Source organism: Pan troglodytes, chromosome 16, assembly GCF_028858775.2.
Source record: "Pan troglodytes isolate AG18354 chromosome 16, NHGRI_mPanTro3-v2.0_pri, whole genome shotgun sequence".
Taxonomy (NCBI): Eukaryota; Metazoa; Chordata; class Mammalia; order Primates; family Hominidae; genus Pan; species Pan troglodytes.
The window spans coordinates 41267863-41292015 of record NC_072414.2 but is presented as its reverse complement, the minus strand read 5'-3'; the positions used below and the strand labels follow the sequence as shown (position 1 = coordinate 41292015).

At 41.7% G+C, this 24153-nt stretch overlaps 1 protein-coding gene across 50 annotated transcripts in view; it reads right to left on the bottom strand.

Moving 5' to 3' along the window:
- Nucleotides 1-24153, bottom strand: part of GALK2 (galactokinase 2) — a 178782-nt gene that overhangs the window by 28060 nt on the left and 126569 nt on the right. For 20 of the 50 annotated variants that reach the window (XR_010151378.1, XR_010151373.1, XR_010151376.1 and 17 more), the window contains 4 exons: nucleotides 21220-21318; nucleotides 19586-19738; nucleotides 17841-17918; nucleotides 7870-8080 (listed from right to left, as the gene is read on the bottom strand). Coding sequence is in view for 43 of the 50 variants with exons in the window: in XM_016928187.4 (XP_016783676.1) it covers nucleotides 7870-8080; nucleotides 17841-17918; nucleotides 19586-19738; nucleotides 21220-21318 (541 nt within the window). In the remaining 7 variants the exon portion in view is untranslated. The remainder of the gene's footprint in view (nucleotides 1-7869; nucleotides 8081-17840; nucleotides 17919-19585; nucleotides 19739-21219; nucleotides 21319-24153) is intronic. The other 30 variants (XR_010151377.1, XR_010151379.1, XR_010151380.1 and 27 more) reach the window with 4 other exon arrangements.

Below are 24153 nucleotides of genomic sequence, written 5' to 3'. Positions count from 1 at the left end.
GACAAGATCAAACCCTCAAATGTCAATATTAGCTTGGAATTTAAGCAGGTTAAATGCCCCACTTAAAAGACACAGAGTGATGAGTGGGATAAAGAAGCAAGAATCAACTGCATGCTGTCTTGAAGAGACTCATCTCACATGCAATGACACATGTAGGCTCGAAGTAAAGGGATGGAGAAAGATCTATCAAGCAAACAGAAGACAAAAAGAGCAGGGGTTGCTATTCTTATTTCAGACAAAACAGACTTAAAGCTAACAATGATCAAAAAGGTCAAAAATGGGCATTACATAATGATAAAGGGTTCAATTCAGCAAGATGACTTAACTATCCTAAATATATATTCACCCAACATTAGAGCACCCAGATTTATAAAACCAAGTTCTTAGAGACCCACAAAGAGACTTAGATAACCAAACAATAATAGTGGGAGACATTAACACACTACTGACAGATCATCCAGGCAGAAAACTAACAAAGATATTAGGGACTTAAACTCAGCACTTGACCAAATGGACCTAACAGATATCTATAGAATACTCCACCCAACAACAACAGAATATACATTCTTCTCATCTGCACATGGCACGTATTATAAGACTGACCACATGCCCAGCCATAAAGTAATTCTCAATAAATTAAAAAAAAATCATACCAATCACGCTCTCAGACTAAAGCACGAAAGAAAGAAAGAAAGAAAGAAAGAAAGAAAGAAAGAAAGAAAGAAAGCAAGCAAGCAAGCAAGCAATACCAAGAAGATCTCTCAAAACCATACAATCCCATGAAAACTAAACAACTTGCTCCTGAATAACTTTTAGGTAAAGAAGGATATTAAGGCAATGAAATTAATTCTGTAAAACTAATGAAAACAAAGATATATCAGAATTTGTAGGACACAGCTAAAGTAGTGTTAAGAGGAAATTTATAGCACTGAACACCTACATCAAAACATTAGAAAGATCTCAAATTAATAACCAAACATCACACCTAAAGGAACTAGGAAAACAATAGCAAACCAACCACAAAGCTAGCAGAAGAAAGGAAACAACCAAAATCAGAGCTGAACCAAATGAAATTGAGACATAAAAATCCATACAAAAGATCAACGAAACCAAAACTAGTTCTTTGAATGAATAAATAAGATTGACAGACTGCTGCCTAGTTAATAAAGAAAAAAGGGAGAAGATCCACATAAACATAATCAGAAATGACAAAGGTGATATTACCACTGAACTCAGAGAAATACAAAAAACCCTCAGACACTATTGTGGACACCTCTGTGCAGTCAAACTAGAAAACCTAAAAGAAATGGATAAACTCCAGGAACTGAACCAGGAAGAAACTGAATTCCTGAACAGACAAATAAAAAGTTCTAAAATTGAATCAATAATAAAAAATCTACCAACCAGAAAAAGCCCTGGAGCAGATGGATTCACAGCCAAATTCTACCAAACATATAAAGAAGACCTGTTAGCAATCCTACTGGAATTATTCCAAAAATTGAAGAAGAGGGACACCTGCATAACTCATTCTATAAGGCCAGCATGATTCCAATACCAAAACCTGGCAAAGACACAACAAAAAAAGAAAACTTCAGGCCAATATCCCTGATGAATATAGATGCAAAACTATTCAGCAAAAACTAGGAAATTGAATCCAGCAGTACATCACAAAGCTAGTCCACCACTATCAAGCAGCCTTCATTCCTTGGATGCAAGGTTAGTTCAACATAGGCAAATCAATAGGTGTGATTCACAACATAAACAGAATTAAACAAAAACCATATGATCATCTCAATAAAGACTTTCAATAAAATTCAAGAACTCCTTATGTTAAAAACTACCAACAAACTGGGCATCAAAGGAACATACCTCAAAATAATAAGAGCCATCTATAACAAACCCACAGTCAACATCATACTAAACAGGCAAAAGCTAGAGGCATTCCCCTGAGAACCAGAACAAAACAAGGATTCCCATTCTCACCTATTCAACATAGTATTGGAGGTCCTAGCCACAGCAATCAGGCAAGAGAAAGAAATAAAATGCATCCAAGTAGGAAAATAGGAAGTCAAACTATCTCTCTACACTGACAATATGATACTATACCTAGAAAACCCCATAGTCTCTGCCCAAAGGCTCATGGAACTGACAAATAACTTCAGTAAAGTTTCAGGATACAAAATCCATGTACAAAAATCAGTAGTATTTTTATACATCAGTAATGTCCAAGCTAAGAGCCAAATCAAGAACACAATACCATTCACAATAGCCACAAAAAGAATGAAATACTTAGGAATATAGTTAACCAAGGAGATGAAAGATCTCTACAATAAGAATTACAAAACATGGCTGAAAGAAATCAGAGACAACACAAACAAATGGGAAAACTTTCCATGCTCATGGGTTTGAAGAATCAATATTATCAAAATGGCCATACTGCCCAAGGCAATTTACAGATTCAATGCTTTTCCTATCAAACTACCAATGTCGTTTCTCACAGAATTAGGAAAAAAAAATTCAAAAATTCAAATAAAAAATGGGCCCAAATAGCCAAAGCAATCCTAAGGAAAAAGAACAGAGCTGGAGCCATTATACCACCCAACTTTAAACTATAATACAAGGCTACAGTAACCAAAACAGCATAAAACAACAGACACATAGACTGATGCAACAGAATAGAAAACTCAGAAATAAATCCATACACCTACAGCCATCTGATCTTTGACGAAGTCAACAAAAATAACCAATGGAGAAATGACTCCCTATTCAATAAATGGTACTGGGATAGGTGGCTATTCATACACAGAAAATGGAAACTGGACCCCTTCCTTTTACCATATACAAAAATCAACTCAAGGTAGATTAAAAACTTAAATGTGTGACTTAAAACTATAAAAATTCTAGAAAAAACAGCCAGTATATGCAGTTCTGAACATAGAACTTGACAAAGATTTCATGATGAAATCTCCAAAAGCAATTGCAACAAAAACAAAAATTGACAAGTGAGACATAAACTAAAGAGCTTCTGTACAGCAAAAGAAACTGTCAACAGAGTAAACAGACAACCTACAGAGATAGGATAAAATTTTTGCAAACTATGCATCTTACAAATGTCTAATATCCAGAATCTATAAAAAATGTAAACAAATCAACAAGCAAGAAACAAATAACTCCATTAAAAAATGGGCAAAGGACATGGACAGATACTTCTCAAAAAAAGACATACACATGGCCAACAAGCATATAAAAAATGCTCAATATCTAATCATTACAGAAATGCATATTAAAACCATAATGAGATATCATCTCACACCAGTCAGAATGGCTATTACTAAAAAGTCATAAAACAACAGATGTTGCCAAGTTTGCCAAGAAAAGGGAATGTTTATACACTGCTAGTGAGAACGTAAATTAATTCAGCCATTGTGGAAAACAGTTTGGAGATTTCTCAAAGAACTTAAAACAGAACTACCATTCAACTCAGCAATCCCATTACTGGGTATATACCCAAATGAATATAAATCATTCTACCAAAAAGACACATGTGGACAGGTGCAGTGGCTCACACCTGTAATCCCAACACTTTGAGAGGCCGAGGCGGGTGAATCACGAGGTCAGGAGTTCGAGACCAGCCTGGCCAACATGGTGAAACCCTGTCTCTACTAAAAATACAAAAAATTAGCTGGGCGTAGTGGCAGGTGCCTATAACCCCAGCTACTCGGGAGGCTGTGGCAGGAGAATCTCTTGAACCAGGGAGGCAGAGGTTTCAGTGAGCCAAGATCGCATCACTGTACTCCAGCCTAGGCTACAGAGTGAAACTCTGTCTTAAAAAAAAAAAGAAAAAGACACATGCACTTATATATTCACTGCAGCAATATTCACAATAGCAAAGATATGGAATCAAACTAGATGCCCAACAGTTGACTGGATAAAGAAAACGTGGTGCAAATACACTGTGGAATACTATGCTGCCATAAAAAGGAATGAAATAATGTCCTGTGTAGCAACATGGATGCAGCTGAGGGACATTATCCTAAACAAATTAATGCAGGAACAGAAAACAAAATACCATATGTTCTCAATTGTAAGTGGGAGGTAAACACTGAGTACATATGGTGACAAAGAAAGGAAAAGTACACACCAGGGCCTACTTGAGGATGGCCAGTGGGAGGAGAGTGAGAGTCAAAACACTACCCTTTGGATACTATGCTCACTACCTGGGTGATAAAATCATGTGTACACCAAACCCCAGAAACATGCAATTTACACATGTAAGAAACCTAGTGTGTATGCCCTGAACCTAAAATTAAGTTGAAAAAGAAAATAAATAAAAGTTCTGGAAAAAAAGAAATAAGATGAAGCATGCCTCATTTTTACAAAAACCATGAAGTCATTATTCTTCAGGAGGAAAAGCTTATGAATATATACATAGAGAGGCAGAGAGAGAGCAATACATGTTGTTTGATAAGCAAATTGTTCTTTGTATTTTCCAAAGCATTCTGGGAAATTTACTTATTCAAAAAAAATCTAAAAGAAAGGAAGACAGGCAGATGCAGAAAGAAAGGAAGATGGATACAGAGCAAGAGAATAGGTTGTGGATTAAGAAGCATAAGCAGAAGATAAGAATTATATTAAGCTTTTAGGACAGGTAGAAACTGCATTTCAGAAAAGGGAGAAAATTCATTTATAAAAGCACAGTGGTATTTAGGATTAAAAGCCCAGAGGGAAGACCAAGCTTCCAATTAGTAAGTGGAATGGTCCAACCAAGGTAACAATGTCCACACAGGCAAGTATGGGCTCAAAAGGGACACAGGACAGAACTTAGTTAAGACAGGACTAGAAGAGCTCAGGCAATTAGGTAATGGTAAGCCTCTGAAGGCTTCTGAACTAAGTGACACCATGAAATGACTCTTTTAAGATCATTTCATAGTCAACATTTTCAATGTCTATTAAGACTTTCTCACCTTTTCAACAATAACCCCCAAATCTAATTATTATATCATTTGGATCTTTACCTGTTTTACATCTCTATTTAGATATCTTGCTATCACACCAGACAAATTCAATGATAGATAGATGAATCTATCTATCTATCTATCTATCTATCTATCTATCTATCTATCTATCTATCTATAGAGAGAGAGAGAGAGAGAGAGAGAGAGAGAGAAATGAGCTTGTCATCTTACTGCCAAAATCACTTCAATACTATAATTTCCTAACTTTCCCAGTTATCCATACCTTGGACTTATTTACCTTATATTTCTTTTCTTCTTCCCTTCCTTTCTTCCTTCTTCCTCTCCCTCCTTCCCCTCCTTCTTCTCTTTCTTCTTTCCTTCACTCCTAGATACCAGCAATTGCCAATTGCAACTGAATTCTATTTTACAGTCTTGAGAATCTACCAGTTGAGCCATCTATCCTACTTCAGGCTCTTCTCATTCAGTATAGAGTATAGAGCAATAGTTTCCTAACTGGCATCCTTTTAGGCAGTCTTTTTGTCTTCTAACTCATACTGCACACAATACCTCTTGGTGCATGTTCTCCAGTACTCGACTCCTTGTGCTACTTTGTCTTCATTCAAGCTCTACTCTCCACCTGGAAAGGCTGGTAATCTCTAAGTCTAGGAAATTCATAACTTTCTCTAAGGATCCAGCTCAAAATTGAACCACCATCTACAGGACCTGAGCCACTTTTCCCTCCATACTCTTAGGGTTCTTGATAAATACCTTTATTATAGCAGGTATTATTTATTGTGATTGTTGTATGGCACTCTCCCCCAATTAGACACTAAGTCACTATAAAGTAGAGACTGTATCCTGATTATCTTTGTATCCCAGCATCTAGCACAATTTCCAGTCCACAGAAGTCAATACGATTTGTTAAAGAAATCAATATCTCAGGTCAAAGGAGAAAGGCAATTCCCCTGAACCTCTCCCTATCCAATACCTTACCCAACTTCTTCATTCAATAAATATTGATTACCTCCCACATTACCTATACAACACACACACACAAATTATTTAATAAGGCCTTTGGTGATCTGGGTCTGTCTACAACCTTGGCCTGATACTGTATCATTCTCTACTATGTACATTATTTTCAAGAAACACTCAACTATCTGTAGTTCCCTGGACATATAATCTTCTCTCACTTCTTTCTGCCTCTGTATCTACTGTTTTGTCAGACTGGAATTCTTTCTGACTGTTTGCCTACCTAGGAAATACCTATTTATTATTTAACTTTTGGCTGGTTGCTAACTCCTTAGTTAAGCTGGCTAGCTTGCTTGCTTGCTTATTTATTTATTTATTTATTTATTTGAGACAGGGTCTCCCCCTGAGTGCAGTGGCACAATGTCAGCTTACTGCAACCTCTGTCTCCTGGATTCAAAAAATTCTCATGCCTCAGCCACCTGACTAGCTGGGATTACAGGTGCTTGCCACCATGCCTGGCTTATTTTTGTGTTTCTGGTAGAGGCAGGGTTTTACTATGTTGGCCAGGCTGGTCTCGAACTCCTGGCCTCAAGTGATCCACCCACCTCAGCTTCCCAAAGTGCTGGAATTACAGGCATGAGCCCCTGTACCCGGCCTTAAGCTGGCTTTGACTTCTTTGTTTTCTGGTCTCCCTAGACCCAAGTACAACTCTCCATCACTACACTCATCACTCTATTAGTACCTCCGCTACCAAGCATTATTCTTAGCACATTATACAGATTATTCTTAGAAGCATTCCTGTTACGCCTATTTTCATGGCAAAACTAAGGTAAACTTTAGTCTACTGCCTTTCTGGAACGAGAGCCAGCAAACATTTCCTGCAAAGAACCAGATAGTAAATATTTTAGGTTTTGTGGACTATTTAATCTCTATCACAACTACTCAACTCTTATAGTGCAAAGGCAGCCATAGCTAATACATGGCCGTGTTGTAGTAAAAGTTTATTTTATAAAAACAGATGGCAGGCCTGATTTGGCCAGTATTTAGGCCATAGTTTGCTTATTCTGGTTCTAAAGACTCAATCAAGCTTCATCAAATTAAATTGGATCGGCAGTGTTAGAAACTAAAACCCAATCCTTACTTCCAAATGATTCCCTTATCTCATCCCAAAGTTTTCAGTACTTCCAGCCTTTAAGACATTACTTTGTGGGTAAATCTACAGTAGCAACTCAACAACCAATTGTAGAACTGAACTGAATGAGACAGAAATGGGTCCCTGAGGCTGATGTTTGTATTAATCTCCTACTCATCCCCCATAACCATCCGCTAAGGGCAACTGGATCTTAACTAGATGTCCTTGCCCCCAGTACTGATTTGTCACAAATAGATAACCTCTAGTCTAAGAGGAACAAGCCAGCCCAAGACTCCATCCTGTGCCTGCAACATTTACCTGGGCTTCATCTCAGTTTCTGATGTTATTGGTATAAAAATAAAGTTAATTGAAAGCAGACCACAAATAGAAATAAGCTTCCACACTAAAGTAGGCCACAAGTTTCAACCTAAGACGTGAACACTTTATAGTGTTCCGAGTATTGTTTCACAGAGTTAGAGCAGTTCTCTAACTTAGTCCATTTTTTATACAAGTAGCATAATAACCAGAAAAAAATGGATAAGGGAAAAAAAAGATAAAAAAGAGAAGCTTACTGAATTATAAGCCCCTGGAAGACAGGAATCATGTCTCATTCACCCTTGCCTACCCAGCATAGTGATGAATGAAAGAATGAATGAATACATTTATGAAGCTAAGATTCTAAATAATTAAGCTTGCCAAAACACAGTCTCCAAATTCCCTCAAGTATTCTCTAAAACCAGTGGAGAAATTGAAACCTTCCAGCTGTAAGTGAGGGAATAACATATATCTTACTTTCTCCAGCCAACTCACCATCTTGAGTGTTTGGACTCAGGATTTGGGTTCGGAGTTCCTCCAGGCTAATTCCCAGACACCTGCAGATCTCCTCAGGGTTATAGGGTTCAGGATGAAGGGCATCTTCTGTGACCAACAGCATTTCTTCTAGACTAATCCCTAGTTTAGCCTGCACCTCCTCCAGCCTCAGTACTTTGTCCCATTGCAAGCTTTTGTATTTAGCCAGGAGCTGCAAATTCAAATCAAGATAATGGTCAGTTTTGATTCAGAATTTGATGTGTACTATTTTAATTAGCCAGATTCAACTTTAAGCTGTTTTTTGTTTTGTTGTTGTTTTCCTTTCAACCTATCCAACTTTCCCACCATTACTTGGAAATGCATATTGGCTTCAGATGCCTGGAATTAAACATGTCTGTATTACACTCACAGACTAGGTAAGTATTTGTCCTGAAATACACACACACACACGCACGCACACACAACTAATCTCTCACTGATTTTTTTTTTGGCTTGTCACCACTTTCCCTCAGGGCTGTTTCTTTGAATAATTTTACTCTTTTATCCTTATTCAGTTCATGCCTACTGCATTCCTCCCTAGGAAGTCAAGAGAAAACTACTTAAATCTCATGTGACCTGGGTCCTGAGAGGATACTGTACATCCAATTAGGGTACTTCCTGTTTACTATATGTCTCTTTGAAAATGGCATTATATGGGCATTTGGGGTAAAGTCCTAAATTTGAAATGAAAACCTCATTGGTGACTTTATGGGAAGCACTTCATTAGGTCACTGGTGGTAGTAGAGCTATATGTTCCTCTACCCTCAAGAAAAAGAGTTTGGCTTCTAACTGCATCCTGAGGTACCTCCTCAATCTGACAGTGAGGGTTAAGTACAAACCAAATCTGTAACCACCCATGGGAACCCCAATCCAGAATATATTTCTGTCATTCTCCCCAAGCAATATCAGAGTAGGTGGCAATCAAAACAGTGAGGATTTCTCTTATCCTGAGGTCTACAATATTCATTGCCTGGGTGTGAAGACAGAGGGGCATTTTAAACAGCAAAAAGAAACAAGAGAAGGGGAAATCAGTCTTCAAGAAAATGTGCATCTGATTTACTCTTCCATTATGTTGATGATTTTCTTTCTTTTTGACAGGAAGCGGGGTTTACCAAAAGACTATTGTACTCTGGTTACGGCCACTGACTTCTGAAGAATGTTAATAACAGAAGTTCTTATATTAATTTAATCCTCTTTTTAAAACCCTGGCTCGTATATTTGAAATGAGTTAATGATTTTAAGGCCAAACTGGGAAACAAAACAATAGAACTATGATTTTCGGTTCAATTATTTCATGGAACATGGTGTCATTTAAAACAAAAAACAAAAAGCAAAAAAAAAAAAAAAAAATGGCAAAACCTTGTCTCTACTAAAAATACAAAAATTAGCTGGGCGTGGTGGCATGTGCCTGTCATCCCAGCTACTCAGGAGGCTGAGGAATGAAAATTGCTTGAACCCAGGAGGCAGAGGTTGCAGTGAGCGGAGGTCATGCCACTGTGCTCCGGCCTGGGTGATGAAGTGAGACTCGGTCTCAAAAAAACAAAACAAAACAAAAAAACAAAGTAACTCAACTAGTTAATAACAGAGTTGGAAACTGAATCCAGGTCTTATAACTCTTTCTTGCTGCCCCTAGGCCACGTTCTCAATGAGGTATGCATGATAACTATATCATGTTACCCACATGAATTAAAATCACCAATCAAGTCTTAGAAACGCATTTCAAAACACAAACCTAGATCTGTGCTAGAAGTGAACATTCCAGTAATTTAAAAACACTTTGATAAATGGGTTCCTTCCAAACAAAAAAAGAAAAACATCACAGAACTGCCCCCAAGAGATGACAGTGGGCTCTTCCTAAGAAGCTTTCAGTCCACAGTGATCTCCAAGTTCCCATTCCCATTCTCTCTTGAACCAGTCACATTGCCCCAGGCACTTGATCCAAGAAAACTAGGCCAGTGATGTGTGGGGAGAAAGTCTGCAAGGGATGGCTACAGCCCACAAGATTCAGTTTTCAAAGGCAGCCTCCTGATGTGCTCTTCTGCAGATTGAGGCACTAACATAGAGTTCACATTCACTCCAGCAATATCCCACTTTACTGTGACACCAGTTGTCCAGTGAGCCCTCAGCTGGAGAATCCACACAGCCAATTTGGTGTGTATTTCAATTAAGGATGAAATCTACCATATGCCCTCAATGACAGCTGCACAGCCCGTGAGCTGTTGAATTACACTACATTGAGGGAGTCAAATAGAAAAGCCTCTTAAGCCCTTTGAAATTTGGCTTGAAAAACAGAAAGATGACTTTCAGATGAAGGAAATGGGTGGATAAGATCACCGTTATTCAAAGACAGAGCTTCATGGAGGCACTTGTGGCCCAGGTGACTGGCCTCCTTCACATTTGTGAAGCAGGGCTATAAGTCAGGGCTATAGGTTATTTTGTCACAACTTTCTCACTCAGTAGTAGGGTGGGGAAATAAGAGAAGGCAGTTCTTTGTCCACATTCACCACTTTCTTTTCACCATGGCAAACATTAAGTATTCCTATCAGATACCACTTCTGAGAGGTTCCTGAGCTCTGTTCTATGCTCTGTGGACAAAAAAGCAGGCAACAAGTGCTTTGTCCACAGTCATGGAAAGAGGCACTGATAAATGGTGCTAAAACTCTGTTTTAGGTTGGTTTCTCTCAGACGCAGGCCCTGTGACAAAAATTTGAGGGTAAGAATTTGAGGGGAAGGTGATCCTAAGAAGCATTAAGAGAGGAATGGAAAGTGAGACAGGAAAAGAAGCCAATATGAGGTGTACTGATGTTGGCAGGTGAGTCTGGGCCCGCTGAGCTTCAAATCACAGGTTCTCAGGAACCTGTATGTGTAAAGCTCAGTCATGTCCCACCATGGGCAAGAAAGCCAAAGTATTTACCCAATAACTCCCAGTTACCACTGATTGAGGTGGCTCTCAAGGATATTAACTCCCTAGCACTTTCAGGTTGTCCCAGACACAAACAAAAATACTAAGCCCTCTGTTCTTGGTCTGAGACTCCCTGGGTCTTCTGGTAAGAGGGTATGGTAGAGAAAGTGTTAAGATATTCATGAAGAATTCTCATCATCTCCTACTTTTTAGTCAACTTCTAGTCCATCCTGCCTTCTCAAAACCTATCAATGGCAGCACTATGCTTTTCACCAACCATTGCACCTTGAAGCTGCAGCCCTTATTGACTCAACACCTTTTCTTCATTTCCTTCATTCATGTGCATCTGCTCACAGTGAGTGTCTACTGAGTGCCTATTACTTCCCAGGCTCCAGGTAGACAGCAGTGAGTAAGGCACACATGGCTCCTGACCACGTGCAGCTCACAGCCCACCAGAAAAGACAGAGGTTAAATTAAAACTACGTTTAACATAAAGAACTTAATCCAATTATGATAAACTGCTATAATAGAAAAATACAGGACATGGTAAGAGCACATAAAAGAGTGTTTCACCTAACTGAGGTCAGGAGGTAGTCAAGGAAAACTTCCTCAAAGTAATGAAGTATATGCCAGAAGGAAAACAAAAATCCAATCATAGAGAGCCTGTACCCAACCCTTACTAGGTCCAGTCAGAGCTTCTCTCACATCTCTCCCTTTTTATCCCATCCTCACTGATACTCCAGTACCTACTTCTCTTCAACCAAGGCAAAAGCTCCTGCTGTCATATTAATATTTCTAAAATACCTTGCTAACAACCACTGCTTTCAAAGCCAAGCCTGGGTAAGGCTGAGCATAGCACTGAAGGTCCTGCCACAATCTGGTTCCACTAAACACATTACCCCTATTCCCCAGTATGTATGTCCTCTGCCATGCAGCTCGGACTCACCATTGCCTGAATACTCCATGTCAGAGTCTTGGCAGAGTATGCACTATTGAATCAACTGGCTGCGTGAAATTGGCTACATTCTTGAGTATTTGGTTTTTCTCTGCTCAAATTCAAGGAAACTGCCAAAACCCTGAGACTATTATGCCAACTTCTCCTCCCATTCTATCACCAGACAAAGAATAAGTTTCATACCAACTACTAAATGAAAGAAGCTGAAAAACTGGGTGACTGATGGCCCCTGACCAGACAGGCCCTGTAAAGAATCACTGTAAATTTTCCTTGAAGTGTCAAAGGAACATATGAAACTCTCTCCTTCACTGCTTCTCATGTTGCCACAAGGAGCTCAGGGTATGCAAAAAGCAACAGTATAATTTCTCTTCCCTACCTGACTTCCCATAATACTTATCATGGGTATCACACATTTTATTCTTCAACATAACTAAGGGATACTGTATAAGAAAAGCACTTCTGGAAACATTTAAGCCCCAAATGTGTGTAAAATATGAAAAATGTTGTACCTACTAAAGATCCCTGGCTACTTTATCATAAAAATGTGCTTCATTAAGATATCATTTATACAAGTAGTAATTATAAATCTCGAGTTTGCTTTGAAAATTTTTTAATTTTAGTCAAATGCTCTACAAGGCTCTGACTTTTTATGAATTTGCATGAATTAGCTTTTGAAAGCTGATGGAGAGAGAGAAAGAGACAGAGACAGAGAAACAAGATGAGAAAGAAGTTGAGAATAGAAGAAATTGCTAGCATTAATGCAAAACAAAGAAAAATTGTCTTTACTGGTTTAGTGTACTTCTCTGTGTTAACTTGATTAAAAAAAGGTACTCATTTTCAAAAAAGGATCTGAGAAAAATAGGAAGAAAGGAAAAATAAATGTTCTTCATTACAACTTTGCCATGTGGAGCCCTAGCTGATCAGTCTCAGTCTAATTTTCAAAACTATCTTGATTAGCCATTCTTCAACTGACACTTCATTATTGTTGTTGGAAAACAGAAAGTTTGGTCAGATTGAGATTAGCTTTTTTTTAACCTTTTTACATGAGAGGTTATTTATTTAATGAGACCATCTTCAAACAATAATTATATTCATTCACATGTTGCCAAAAATGGAAGAATAGAACCATATTGCAAAGAAAATATGCTTAGTAGAATTCCAGCCTATATTCCTAAGCAAAAGCATATTCCTAATATCAATATCTCTGAGTAAAGTGCACATTAGCAGTTTTATCTTCATTTCCCTTTTGTATAAAACCTGGGATTTTAGTGATTTGCAGCAACATGATTTAGAAAACATTTTCCATCTTGATAAAGTCTTTCATTTTTCTTTCTTCCACATTTTAAAAGAGAAAAATTCAGAGTATTTAAAACAGTGTGTTTATCTACGTCAATTGGGAGGAGTGTGTAGCAAAAAGCCAAATTCAGATGCCAATTTTGCTGACCAAAGTACCTCTAAAATGCATATGGGGTTACGCAGTTAAACTGAGAAAACATCCTCAAGAACAGGAGGTTCTGCAGTGGATTAAGATCTTCAGCTACTACTGCTTCCAAAGGAGATGCCCTTTTTCTAGTTAACTCTCAAAAAACATTCCCACATCCCAATAACTTTTACTACAGAGACTCAGCACTACAATTTTATCCATCATTTTCTTCTTGTATCTTTGGGAGAGTAGTCACAACATGAACTGATTTTACATGTCTAATACTTGTTTCAGCTCACCTATGGATCTGGTAGAGGATATCTAATTTCGTGATAAAACTTTGAAAACAATGTTGTGTATGTTTGAGGTCTCCTTAGGAAGGCAACACTTACTCATCAACCTCAAGATAAAAGGTCAACAAGACTAAGCCCTCAAACAAATAAGACACTAATTTCTTCCATCTCCTGAAAAAGGAAGTGTGTTGTAAAAGAAAAAAAGTTCATTGAACCCTTGATATTAAAAAGTTTACAGCACTGTTTCTCTGCACATATGCACTGATCAAATACTATGAAGAGTTCAATGTTAAAGCACTTCTATTACATTATTTTTAGACATTATCTTAATAAGTAAATTAAAAATTCAAAACATTTAAATCATAATTTTTCAAAAAATGTATGCCCCCCAAATATTCCAGAAACAAAAAACTTTTATTTTCCTCGCTCGGTATATCTCTAATTTCCTGAATTTCCCAACCTCAGAGGATAGAAGTAAGAGGAGAAGTGCTAAGTCAGTAACAACGGAAAACTATACTTTACACACCTCCACAGGATCTAGGCCAGTGCTAAGCATACAATAGGAACTTGTAAAAAACTGTGAAATTGTGCAAAATAAACTACAGAGCAGGTGATACAGGGAGTTGTCATTCATCTATTCAACAAATGTTTATCCTGTGTCTCTTCAGCTTAAGCATCACATCAAGCATTAGGGATATAAGAGTTAACAAGACAAACACAGCCTCAGCTCTCAGGTAAAACTGAATCTGAAAGAAGAGACAGACATTAAATAAATGATTGTGATAAGTGCCATAACTGAAAAATGAAGTGCTTCAAAATATAAAGGGGGCTCTAACTTAGTCTAGGAGTAAGGAAGTCAGGGAAGGCTTCCTTGAGGGACATTTAGACTAAGACTTCAAAGAGGGCTGAAGGAAGAATGTCCTGGGCAGGTGCAAAGTCTCTGAGATGAGAATGAGTCTCATGGCTGGAGTGTAAGGAAAGCAGGTGATGCTAAGAGATGAAGAGGATGAGGTGCACAGGTCTCAGATATGGTGGCTCTCCAGGTGGTGATATGGGCCTTTTACTTTATTCCAACGAAATAGGAAGCTTTTGAAAGGTATTAAGCAGGGGAATTTAAATTGCTCAGATTTAAATTTCTAAGCCGTCATGCTGTTATTTAAAGAATGATTGGGAAAGAGATGAGCATGAATTTAAGGAACAGTGAGAAGGCTAATGTGATAGTCAATAAGTGATGATGGGACCGATGGAAAAATATAAGGTCTGTGAAAGACTGAGTTCAATTTCAACATGCTCAGTTTGAGAGGTCTATGATTCATTCAAGTAAAGATGGTCAATAAGGCATGGGATATAGAGGTTTGGAGCTCAACCAAGAAAGCCTTAGTTGAAGATGTTTATTAGGAAGTCATCATCATAGAGATGGAAGTTGAAGCTGAGGGCATGAGACCAACAGAAGACAGACCACTAGAAAGAAGAAGACGACCAAGGCCAAGGCCTTGAAGAACACCAACATTTAAACATCTGTGGGAGGAGGAGTGAATTCCTGCCATCCCTTCATCCCTGCCCAGGGTGGGTCGGTGGAGGGAATGGCTAAAACTAAAAAGAAATAGCAACAAAAATATAAGGGGGAAAAGAAAAAACAGGAAGTGAAGTATACTGGAAACCTAAGGAAGAGAATGTTTCAAGAGGGAAAGACTGGAAAACAACTGATTAAAAAATTGGAGAGCTCCCTCTCCCCTCTCCCCTCTCCCCTCCCCCCTCCCCCCTCCCCCCTCCCCCCTCCCCCCTCTCCCCTCTTTCCACGGTCTCCCTCTGATGCCGAGCCGAAGCTGGACGGTACTGCTGCCATCTCAGCTCACTGCAACCTCCCTGCCCGATTCTCCTGCCTCAGCCTGCCGAGTGCCTGCGATTGCAGGCGTGCGCCGCCACGCCTGACTGGTTTTCGTATTTTTTTGGTGGAGACGGGGTTTCAATGTGTCGGCTGGACTGGTCTCCAGCTCCTAACCGCGAGTGATCCGCCAGCCTCGGCCTCCCGAGGTGCTGGGATTGCAGACGGAGTCTCGTTAACTCAGTGCTCAATGGCGCCCAGGCTGGAGTGCAGTGGCGTGATCTCGGCTCGCTACAACCACCTCCCAGCCGCCTGCCTTGGCCTCCCTAAGTGCCGAGATTGCAGCCTCTGCCTGGCAGCCACCCCGTCTGGGAAGTGAGGAGCGTCTCCGCCTGACTGCCCATCGTCTGGGATGTGAGGAGCCCCTCTGCCTGGCTGCCCAGTCTGGAAAGTGAGGAGCGTCTCTGCCCGGCCGCCATCCCATCTAGGAAGTGAGGAGCGCCTCTTCCCGGCCGCCATCACATCTGGGAAGTGAGGAGCGTCTCTGCCCGGCCGCCCATCGTCTGAGATTTGGGGAGCACCTCTGCCCTGCCGCCCCGTCCAGGATGTGAAGAGTGTCTCTGCCCGGCCGCCCTGTCTGAGAAGTGAGGAGACCCTCTGCCTGGCAACCGCCCTGTCTGAGAAGTGAGGAGCGTCCTCCCTCCTTGTCTGGGAGGGAGGTGGGGGGGTCAGCCCCCCGCCCGGCCAGCCGCCCCGTCTGGGAGGTGAGGGGCACCTCTGCCCGGCCGCCCCTACCGGGAAGTGAGGAGCCCCTCTGCCCGGCCAGACGCCTCATCAGGGAGGGAGGTGGGGGGGTCAGCCCCCCGCCTGGCCAGCCGCCCCGTCCGGGAGGCGAGGGGTGCCTCTGCCCGGCCGCCCCTACTGGGAAGTGAGGAGCCCCTCTGCCCGGCCAGCCGCCCCGTCCGGGAGGGAGGTGGGGGGGTCAGCCCCCCTCCCGGCCAGCCGCCCCATCCGGGAGGGAGGTGGGGGGGTCAGCCCCCCGCCCGGCCAGCCGCCCCGTCCGGGAGGGAGGTGGGGGGATCAGCCCCCCGCCTGGCCAGCCGCCCCGTCCGGGAGGGAGGTGGGGGGATCAGCCCCCTGCCCGGCCAGCCGCCCTGTCCAGGAGGTGGGGGGGGCGCCTCTGCCCGGCCGCCCCTACTGGGAAGTGAGGAGCCCCTCTGCCCAGCCAGCCACTCTGTCTGGGAGGGAGGTGGGGGGGTCAGCCCCCGGCCCGGCCAGCCGCCCAGTCCGGGAGGGAGGTGGGGGGGTTAGCCCCCCGCCTGGCCAGCCGCCCCATCCGGGAGGTGAGGGGCGCCTCTGCCCGGCCGCCCCTTCTGGGAAGTGAGGAGCCCCTCTGCCCGGCCAGCCGCCCCGTCCGGGAGGGAGGTGGGGGGGTCAGCCCCCCGCCCGGCCAGCCGCCCCGTCCGGGAGGGAGGTGGGGGGGTCAGCCCCCCGCCCGGCCAGCCGCCCCGTCCGGGAGGGAGGTGGGGGGTCAGCCCCCCGCCCGGCCAGCCGCCCCGTCCGGGAGGGAGGTGGGGGGATCCGCCCCCCGCCCGGCCAGCTGCCCTGTCCGGGAGGTGAGGGGCACCTCTGCCCGGCCGCCCCTACCGGGAAGTGAGGAGCCCCTCTGCCCGGCCAGCCGCCCCCTCCGGGAGGGAGGTGGGGGGGTCAGCCCCCCACCGGGCCAGCCGCCCCGTCGGGGAAGTGAGGGGCGCCTCTGCCCGGCCGCCCCTACCGGGAAGTGAGGAGCCCCTCTGCCCGGCCAGCCGCCCTGTCCGGGAGGGAGGTGGGGGGTCAGCCCCCCGCCCGGCCAGCCGCCCCGTCCGGGAGGGAGGTGGGGGGGGTCAGCCCCCCGCCCGGCCAGCCGCCCCATCCGGGAGGTGAGGGGTGCTTCTGCCCGGCCGCCCCTACTGGGAAGTGAGGAGCTCCTCTGCCCGGCCACCACCCCATCTGGGAGGTGTACTCAACAGCTCATTGAGAACGGGCCATGAAGACAATGGCGGTTTTGTGGAATAGAAAGGGGGGAAAGGTGGGGAAAAGATTGAGAAATCGGATGGTTGCTGTGTCTGTGTAGAAAGAGGTAGACATGGGAGACTTTTCATTTTGTTCTGTACTAAGAAAAATTCTTCTGCCTTGGGATCCTGTTGATCTGTGACCTTACCCCCAACCCTGTGCTCTCTGAAACATGTGCTGTATCCACTCAGGGTTGAATGGATTAAGGGCGGTGCAAGATGTGCTTTGTTAAACAGATGCTTGAAGGCAGCATGTTCGTTAAGAGTCATCACCACTCCTTAATCTCAAGTACCCAGGGACACAAACACTGTGGAAGGCCGCAGGGTCCTCTGCCTAGGAAAACCAGAGAACTTTGTTCACTTGTTTATCTGCTGACCTTCCCTCCACTATTGTCCTGTGACCCTGCCAAATCCCCCTCTGCGAGAAACACCCAAGAATGATCAATAAAAAAGAAAAAAAAAAAAAAAAAATTGAACAGATACCTCACCAAATAAGATACACAGATGGCAAACCCCTGAATTCCAGCAACCAGTTTGAAGTCCCCCACAGAGGAACGGGATCTGCAAGAGAATACAGCTTCTTCATCTCCCTGTCCCGTGACTTCATCCTGTACTCTTTAACAAATAAACAATTGCCACACTTCGGCCCACTTCAAAACCCTTAAAAAAAAAAAAAAAAAAAAAAAAAAAGAGGGAAAGACTGGTTAACTCTGTTGAAAGATAAGAAATAACAATGAGAAATAAGATGAAGACTGAAAAGCATCCACTGGATTTACCAATGAAAAAACCTTTGGTGGCCTAAGAAAGAGCAAATTCAACATTGTGGAGAACGCAGAAGTGAGATTTTAGTAAATTAAGGAATAAGAGGGAGGTAGAGGAGTAAAGATAACATATATAAAGCAATTTTTGAGAAGTTTAGCTGTGAAGAGAATGAAAAAGTAGAAATAGAAATAGTAGATGGAGAGAGTTGTGAGGCTTAGGGTAGACTTTTCTAATACAAAATACTAGAATAGGTGGAGTCTGATAGAAAGGATTTAGTAGAGAAATAGAGGCGAGGAACAAGTTAAAGATGGAGTGAGTTCCCTGCAGCCACACATGGAAGGGCTGGCTTTGACAGGAGATGCAGATATAGAGAGACATGCAGATATGATGACAGGAAGCCAAAGTCTATGTGACCACATCTATTTCCAACATGAAATATGGGAGAAAATCACTTTTGGAAGTTAGGCTGAATCAAGTAATGGGTGTTTGAGAGAAGTAAAGAAGGTATGAAATTATTACTACTGAGAAAATAGATTTCAGGCTGTATTTAAGACCTGGTAAAGGTTGATCATAAGTCTTAGGTGATATCCATCAGTATCCATCAGGAGATCAAAGCAAGAGTGGAAGAAAGCACAGTGGAGCTCCTGACCCAGAATCCACTTCCTAGCCTCCAGCCTCAGTCCTCTCTCCAACTTTCTAGTCATATTATGAGCTATTCTGGATTATTTATAATATTTAATTACTGTGTCACTTGTTGGATCACTGGATTACTTACTATCTGATCACATATTAACCATTTCCTGTTTCATAATCCCTTAACTTGAACTCTTAACTCTACTGTCCACTCTCTCTAGTCCCATGTCCTATGTCCCTTTGTATATCTTCATGCCGCTAGAACTACAATAGCTAGTCAATGAATACTACCTAAATAGATTTAAGGTTTAACTGTGGCAGTTTTCTAAAGAGAGACTTCCAAGACTCCCTGCTGGTTTGTGTTTCCCTAGTAGACATGTAAAAATCTTCTTTCTGGGTACGGGGTCTGGGGGGACTGCACCAATCCTGTATTTTTGGAGTAACGAATGATAACCCAATAAAAAAACTGCATCTTAGAGGACCAGGAGGGGTGAGGCTGCCATCACTTTTGTTGAGGAAACAAGACCAGCTGTGGTCATTCCCATCAATTGTCCCCAACTATCTTTCTCCACCCATAGACCTAACCCATAATTCTGCTTCATATATATAAGCTGCCCTTTTCTTCCCAGTGCCACCCCAGAAGACTCAACTGGTTCATCTGTCTTCTGAGTTAGAAATCAGATTTCTCTGTACCCAAAGACCTTCAGTTGGAATGCTGCTGCAGTCAGAATGTTGCCCTAAAATTTGGGGAAAGAGATAAAGTAATAGAGAACAATGAAAATAAAGACAAGAAAAATCCTACTTCAAGTTTCACTAGCTTGCCAAGTTCATACCTTCGCAGCCAGCCGACACTCCATCACCCTGATATTGAAATGGGAAGTTGCTGCCTTATTCATCTCCACACAACTGTTGGCAATCACAAACACTGCTCCACTTGGGAGTTTTACATCGGTTGCCCTCAGAGGACTAAATTCTATCAACTTGGCCTGTTAGAAGACAAATGAAAGGAGAAATATAATTTATTAGAATGCAGAAAATGTTCAAGTGTTTATGTATTTATCTTAAAGTGTTTTGTCAAAAATGCATTCATTCATTCAAATATTACTTATTGACCTCCAGGCGCTGTACTAGGCACTGGAAATACAACAGTGAACAGGAAAGACACTGTCATTCCTCTCATAGAGCCCGCAATCAAGTGGGAAAGACAGTCTAGTAGACAGACAAATACCTTTCCAAGTTGTGTTACAATGGTAGCAAAGCACAGATGCTATATGGATACATAGCTGAAGCATCTCATCAGTACAGCCTACTGTAGGTTCCACTCAGTTGAAAAAGAGAAATCTAAACTGAGTCCTAAAAGATGAAAAAAGTAGGGCAGACAGAGGGTTTCTTTCCTCAAAAAGCATGTCAAGAAGAGGGAAGAACTTAGGCAAGTCCAGGGGCAAAAAACAACATGGAATGTTAATGGAGCTACGGGCATGGAAATTTGGTTAGAGCTTACAGTTTGAGGGGTGAGAAGTGGTGAGAGGTTAGGATAGAGGGGTAAAGCAGGGGTCAGATGGTGAAGTGTTTTGTAAGCCCAAAGAACTTAGACTGTGTTCAGACTCTATAGCTAACTTACATTAACATCAGGACTCTGGCCCTCATGTCTGCCTGTTGCGTCTCATCCAAAACACCCAAAGTATTTTCTTAGTATTAAAACAAATTTCCTCATGCCTCATGTCTTTGGCTTAGGGGAATCAATAACAAATATTCTTAATAAGAAGGAATCCAGGTGTTCTTGGAAAATAGCCAAGCCTGTAGGAATCTGATGAAAAACTAAGAAAATGTTTTAAAGAAATGTTTGCTCTATTTTGGAAATGAGCAGCTTATGAGCAACAACTAAAACCTCTGCTCTGCCTAAAGGAGTTGATAGCCAAGGGGAAGTGGTATCCAGCTAAGGAATTCATTCCTGGCTTACTGGCAACATTCTTTTTCCCACCACTGAAGCCCCAAAAATGTTGACAGGAAAAATGATACCAAAGAGTAAATTATAAAAAGAGGGACTGTGAATATATGTGGTAAGAGAACTATGATTTGGGTTTAAAACCAACAAGAGATTATAAAAATGCATGAGATGAAGTGATTTAGGATAGGAGCAGGAAATGAGGTTCCAATAACTAGGGAATTGAGAAAGCTCATCTTAACAATGAAGAAAAATAGAAGAGGGGAAAAAGCTAGACACATGAGAAAAACAGACCTGAGGTATCATTCTAGAAGCGTAAGAGAAAGGCAATCAACATGAAATAGAGTAGATTAACTGGTGGCAGCCTTGAATTACAAGCAGTTGGGAAATAATATCCTACAATAGAGCCTAATATAGTAGGCTGTCCATAACCAAGCATCCTGGGGCTCTCAGGGCCTTCTTCTCCATGTAAATTTTCCCACTAGAAATTTCCGAATGGCTCCTACTTGGAATGCTACCTACAGTTCCTTCTTCTGCAAGAAATGATATAGACTGGTCCATGCCTCCTCCTTCAGTGCCAATGTAACGCTCACTCTTGGCACAGATTTCTGCAAGTTCCACCTGGAAAGGTAAAAACTGATCTGTACTGTGAGTAGTCATAACCCATTTCTCATTCATTTCTTACTACAGGCATGACAAACAGGTTTGAATTCCAGCACCAACTCTGATCAACTAATAGTAGCCTGCCTGGAGCAATGCATTAAAAAGGGCTCCAGACTATAGGAAAATATACCAAAATCAATTAACAATGTCTGCTATGGGTATGGAATAAGATATTGACCGTGCACACTATGTTTTTGCCATCCCTAAAAGTCTCCACAGAGCAAGCAGTTTCTACCATCTTTCTATTTACTCTATCCTTCCCTAGACTGTTATCACTGAAAATCTCATATGGGCAATCATTCATTTTTGCCTCAGCTTCCTTTGTCTCCCAACAGTGAACTACTATTCCACAGTCTACCCATAACCAAAGTGGGGTCATTAAACTTTATTTTCCTGTCCAAAAGTAATGAAGTCTCTCTGGCATTTCCATTTAAATGTAAGAATCAGAACTGGTGTCATCTCATCAGGCTCATCTTCCTCCAACCAAGATGTTCTAACCCAAACTGAAAATCTTGAAATATCTGTTTAAGAATCTTTAATGGCTTCCTCTTGATTAAGAAATAAATCTAAACTCCTCAACCAGGCATTTCGAAGGCTTCCAAAATCTGGGACCATTATGTATATGAAATTGTATCATTTACCACTCTTATCCAGTTAGATTTGTCTCTTTGACCACTTCACACATGTTTATGCAACTTGGTATTACTTCCTGTCTTCTGTCCTGTATAAATTGTACTTTTGTCCAATATCCAGTTTATTGGCTAGCTACTATAGATAAATCCCTGGGCTGACCACTCAAATCTTTCTTCATGGCCCGGCACTGTGGCTTACGCCTGTAATCCCAGCACTTTGGGAGGCCGAGGTGGGCGGATCACGAGGTCAAGAGATCAAGACCATCCTGGCCAACATGGCGAAACCCCATCTCTACTAAAAATACAAAAATTAGCTGGGCATTGTGGTGCATGCCCGTAGTCCCAGCTACTCAGGAGGCTGAGGCAGGAGAGTCTCTTGAACCTGGGCAGCGGAGGTTGCAGTGAGCCGAGGTTGCACCACTGCACTCCAGCCTGGTGACAGACTGAGACCCCTTCTCAAAAAAAAATAAAAAAATAAAAAATCTTTCTTCATCATGCAGTCTTCTTCGAATATTATTCCCATCATGGTGTCCCCTTTTTCTAAACCCCTAAAACATTTAAGTTAGTATCGTCTAATACTCACACTACTATTCATTCATTCATCTATTCAGTTTAATTTATTGTAAGACTTTATTTGGGCCCTTATTTCTGTTTTACTATATGATGTTTCTAGAATAATTATTCTGAAAAACTGATACAATCATCTCTTGCCTGCTTGGTTGCCAACACCTTAATGCTCATACTCTACAGCATGGTACACAAGGTCTTTAATGACTTAACCCTAGTGCACTTCTCCAGCCTGCTCTCCCACCACTCCTCCTGTAAATCCTAAGCTCCAGCCATGAGGGATACTAAACAAATGCTGTTCTTTACTACCGCAGGCTCTTTCACATCTCATTGTCTTTACAAATATGATTTTCCATTCTCTTCACTCAATACTCCCCACCACATTCCCAACTAGTCAACAATTCAAGTAGCACCTTGCCATGGAACCTGCACCACCACCCATATGCACACATACCACATAACTCCTCCTCAGCACTCCCTGTTAATAACTCTATTATCATGTATTGAATATGCTTTAAGTGTGGGTCTACTTGTCTTTTTATCTACATGTCTGTGAATCACAGTGTTATTATTGCTCCTTAATTGTTAATTGTTTCATGTTTCTATCACATCTGTTTCTTGTGAGAGATGAATAAAGTATGCTGTTTCTTTTGTGTCCCCTACTTCACATAATGCCGAACACATAGTAAATATTAATAAACACCTGCTGCTTTCAATTTCTGAGAATAGCTGCCCAAACACCATCTGACAGATTCTGCAAGTGTCATATTCCTTCTTGGTCATGTGGATTCACTAACATTAACTTTTGTCTTGTGACATGAGGTAAACTTAGGATTTTGATGCAATAGGCATTGTTCATAGTCTGCTGACACACAGAGCCAGTGTCCATAATATGTACATTAAAAATAAATTAGTAACCAAAAGATCAAAACACTTGGATTTAAAATGTAGAGAAACAACATACCCAGATGAAGCAGTACATTCATCATTATGTAAGAGATGATGGAACCTGGGTGCCCAACTAACTGTGACCCTGGGCCAGTGTAAAAAGTCCCCTCCCCTCAACAGCAATAACAGCCACATTTACTGAGTCACAGTATGTGGTAAGTATACTAAGTACCTTGCATTATTTCTTTTGTAAGCATTATCTCCTTCAAACCTCCAAACAAAGTTCTGCTTATCCCCATTATAGACATGAGAAAAATGAGGTTTAGAGATATATAACCAGAAGTGGAAGTGCCAGAATTTGAACCTCACCTGACTCCAAAGCCTGTATTCTTTTCTCACTGGACTTCAACCAGTCCCTGCAAAATGGAGATGATGTAATCTATTTTTCACTACCTCAAAGGGATATGAAAAGACAAATGAGATTCACCAAAATTTAAGTATCCTCCCTCTTAAGAAGAAAAAACCAGAACACTGAGAAGTTTGAGAAATTTATGCTTATTAATTATTTTTTCCATGTATTCACATTCTATTAACAATGCTAATAGTTTTAGTAGTTAAGGTTTATTGAGCACTTATTATGTGCTAGGTAGTGTTCTAATTGCTTTGCCTGAATTATTTATTTCTCACACAACCCTATTGATATGGT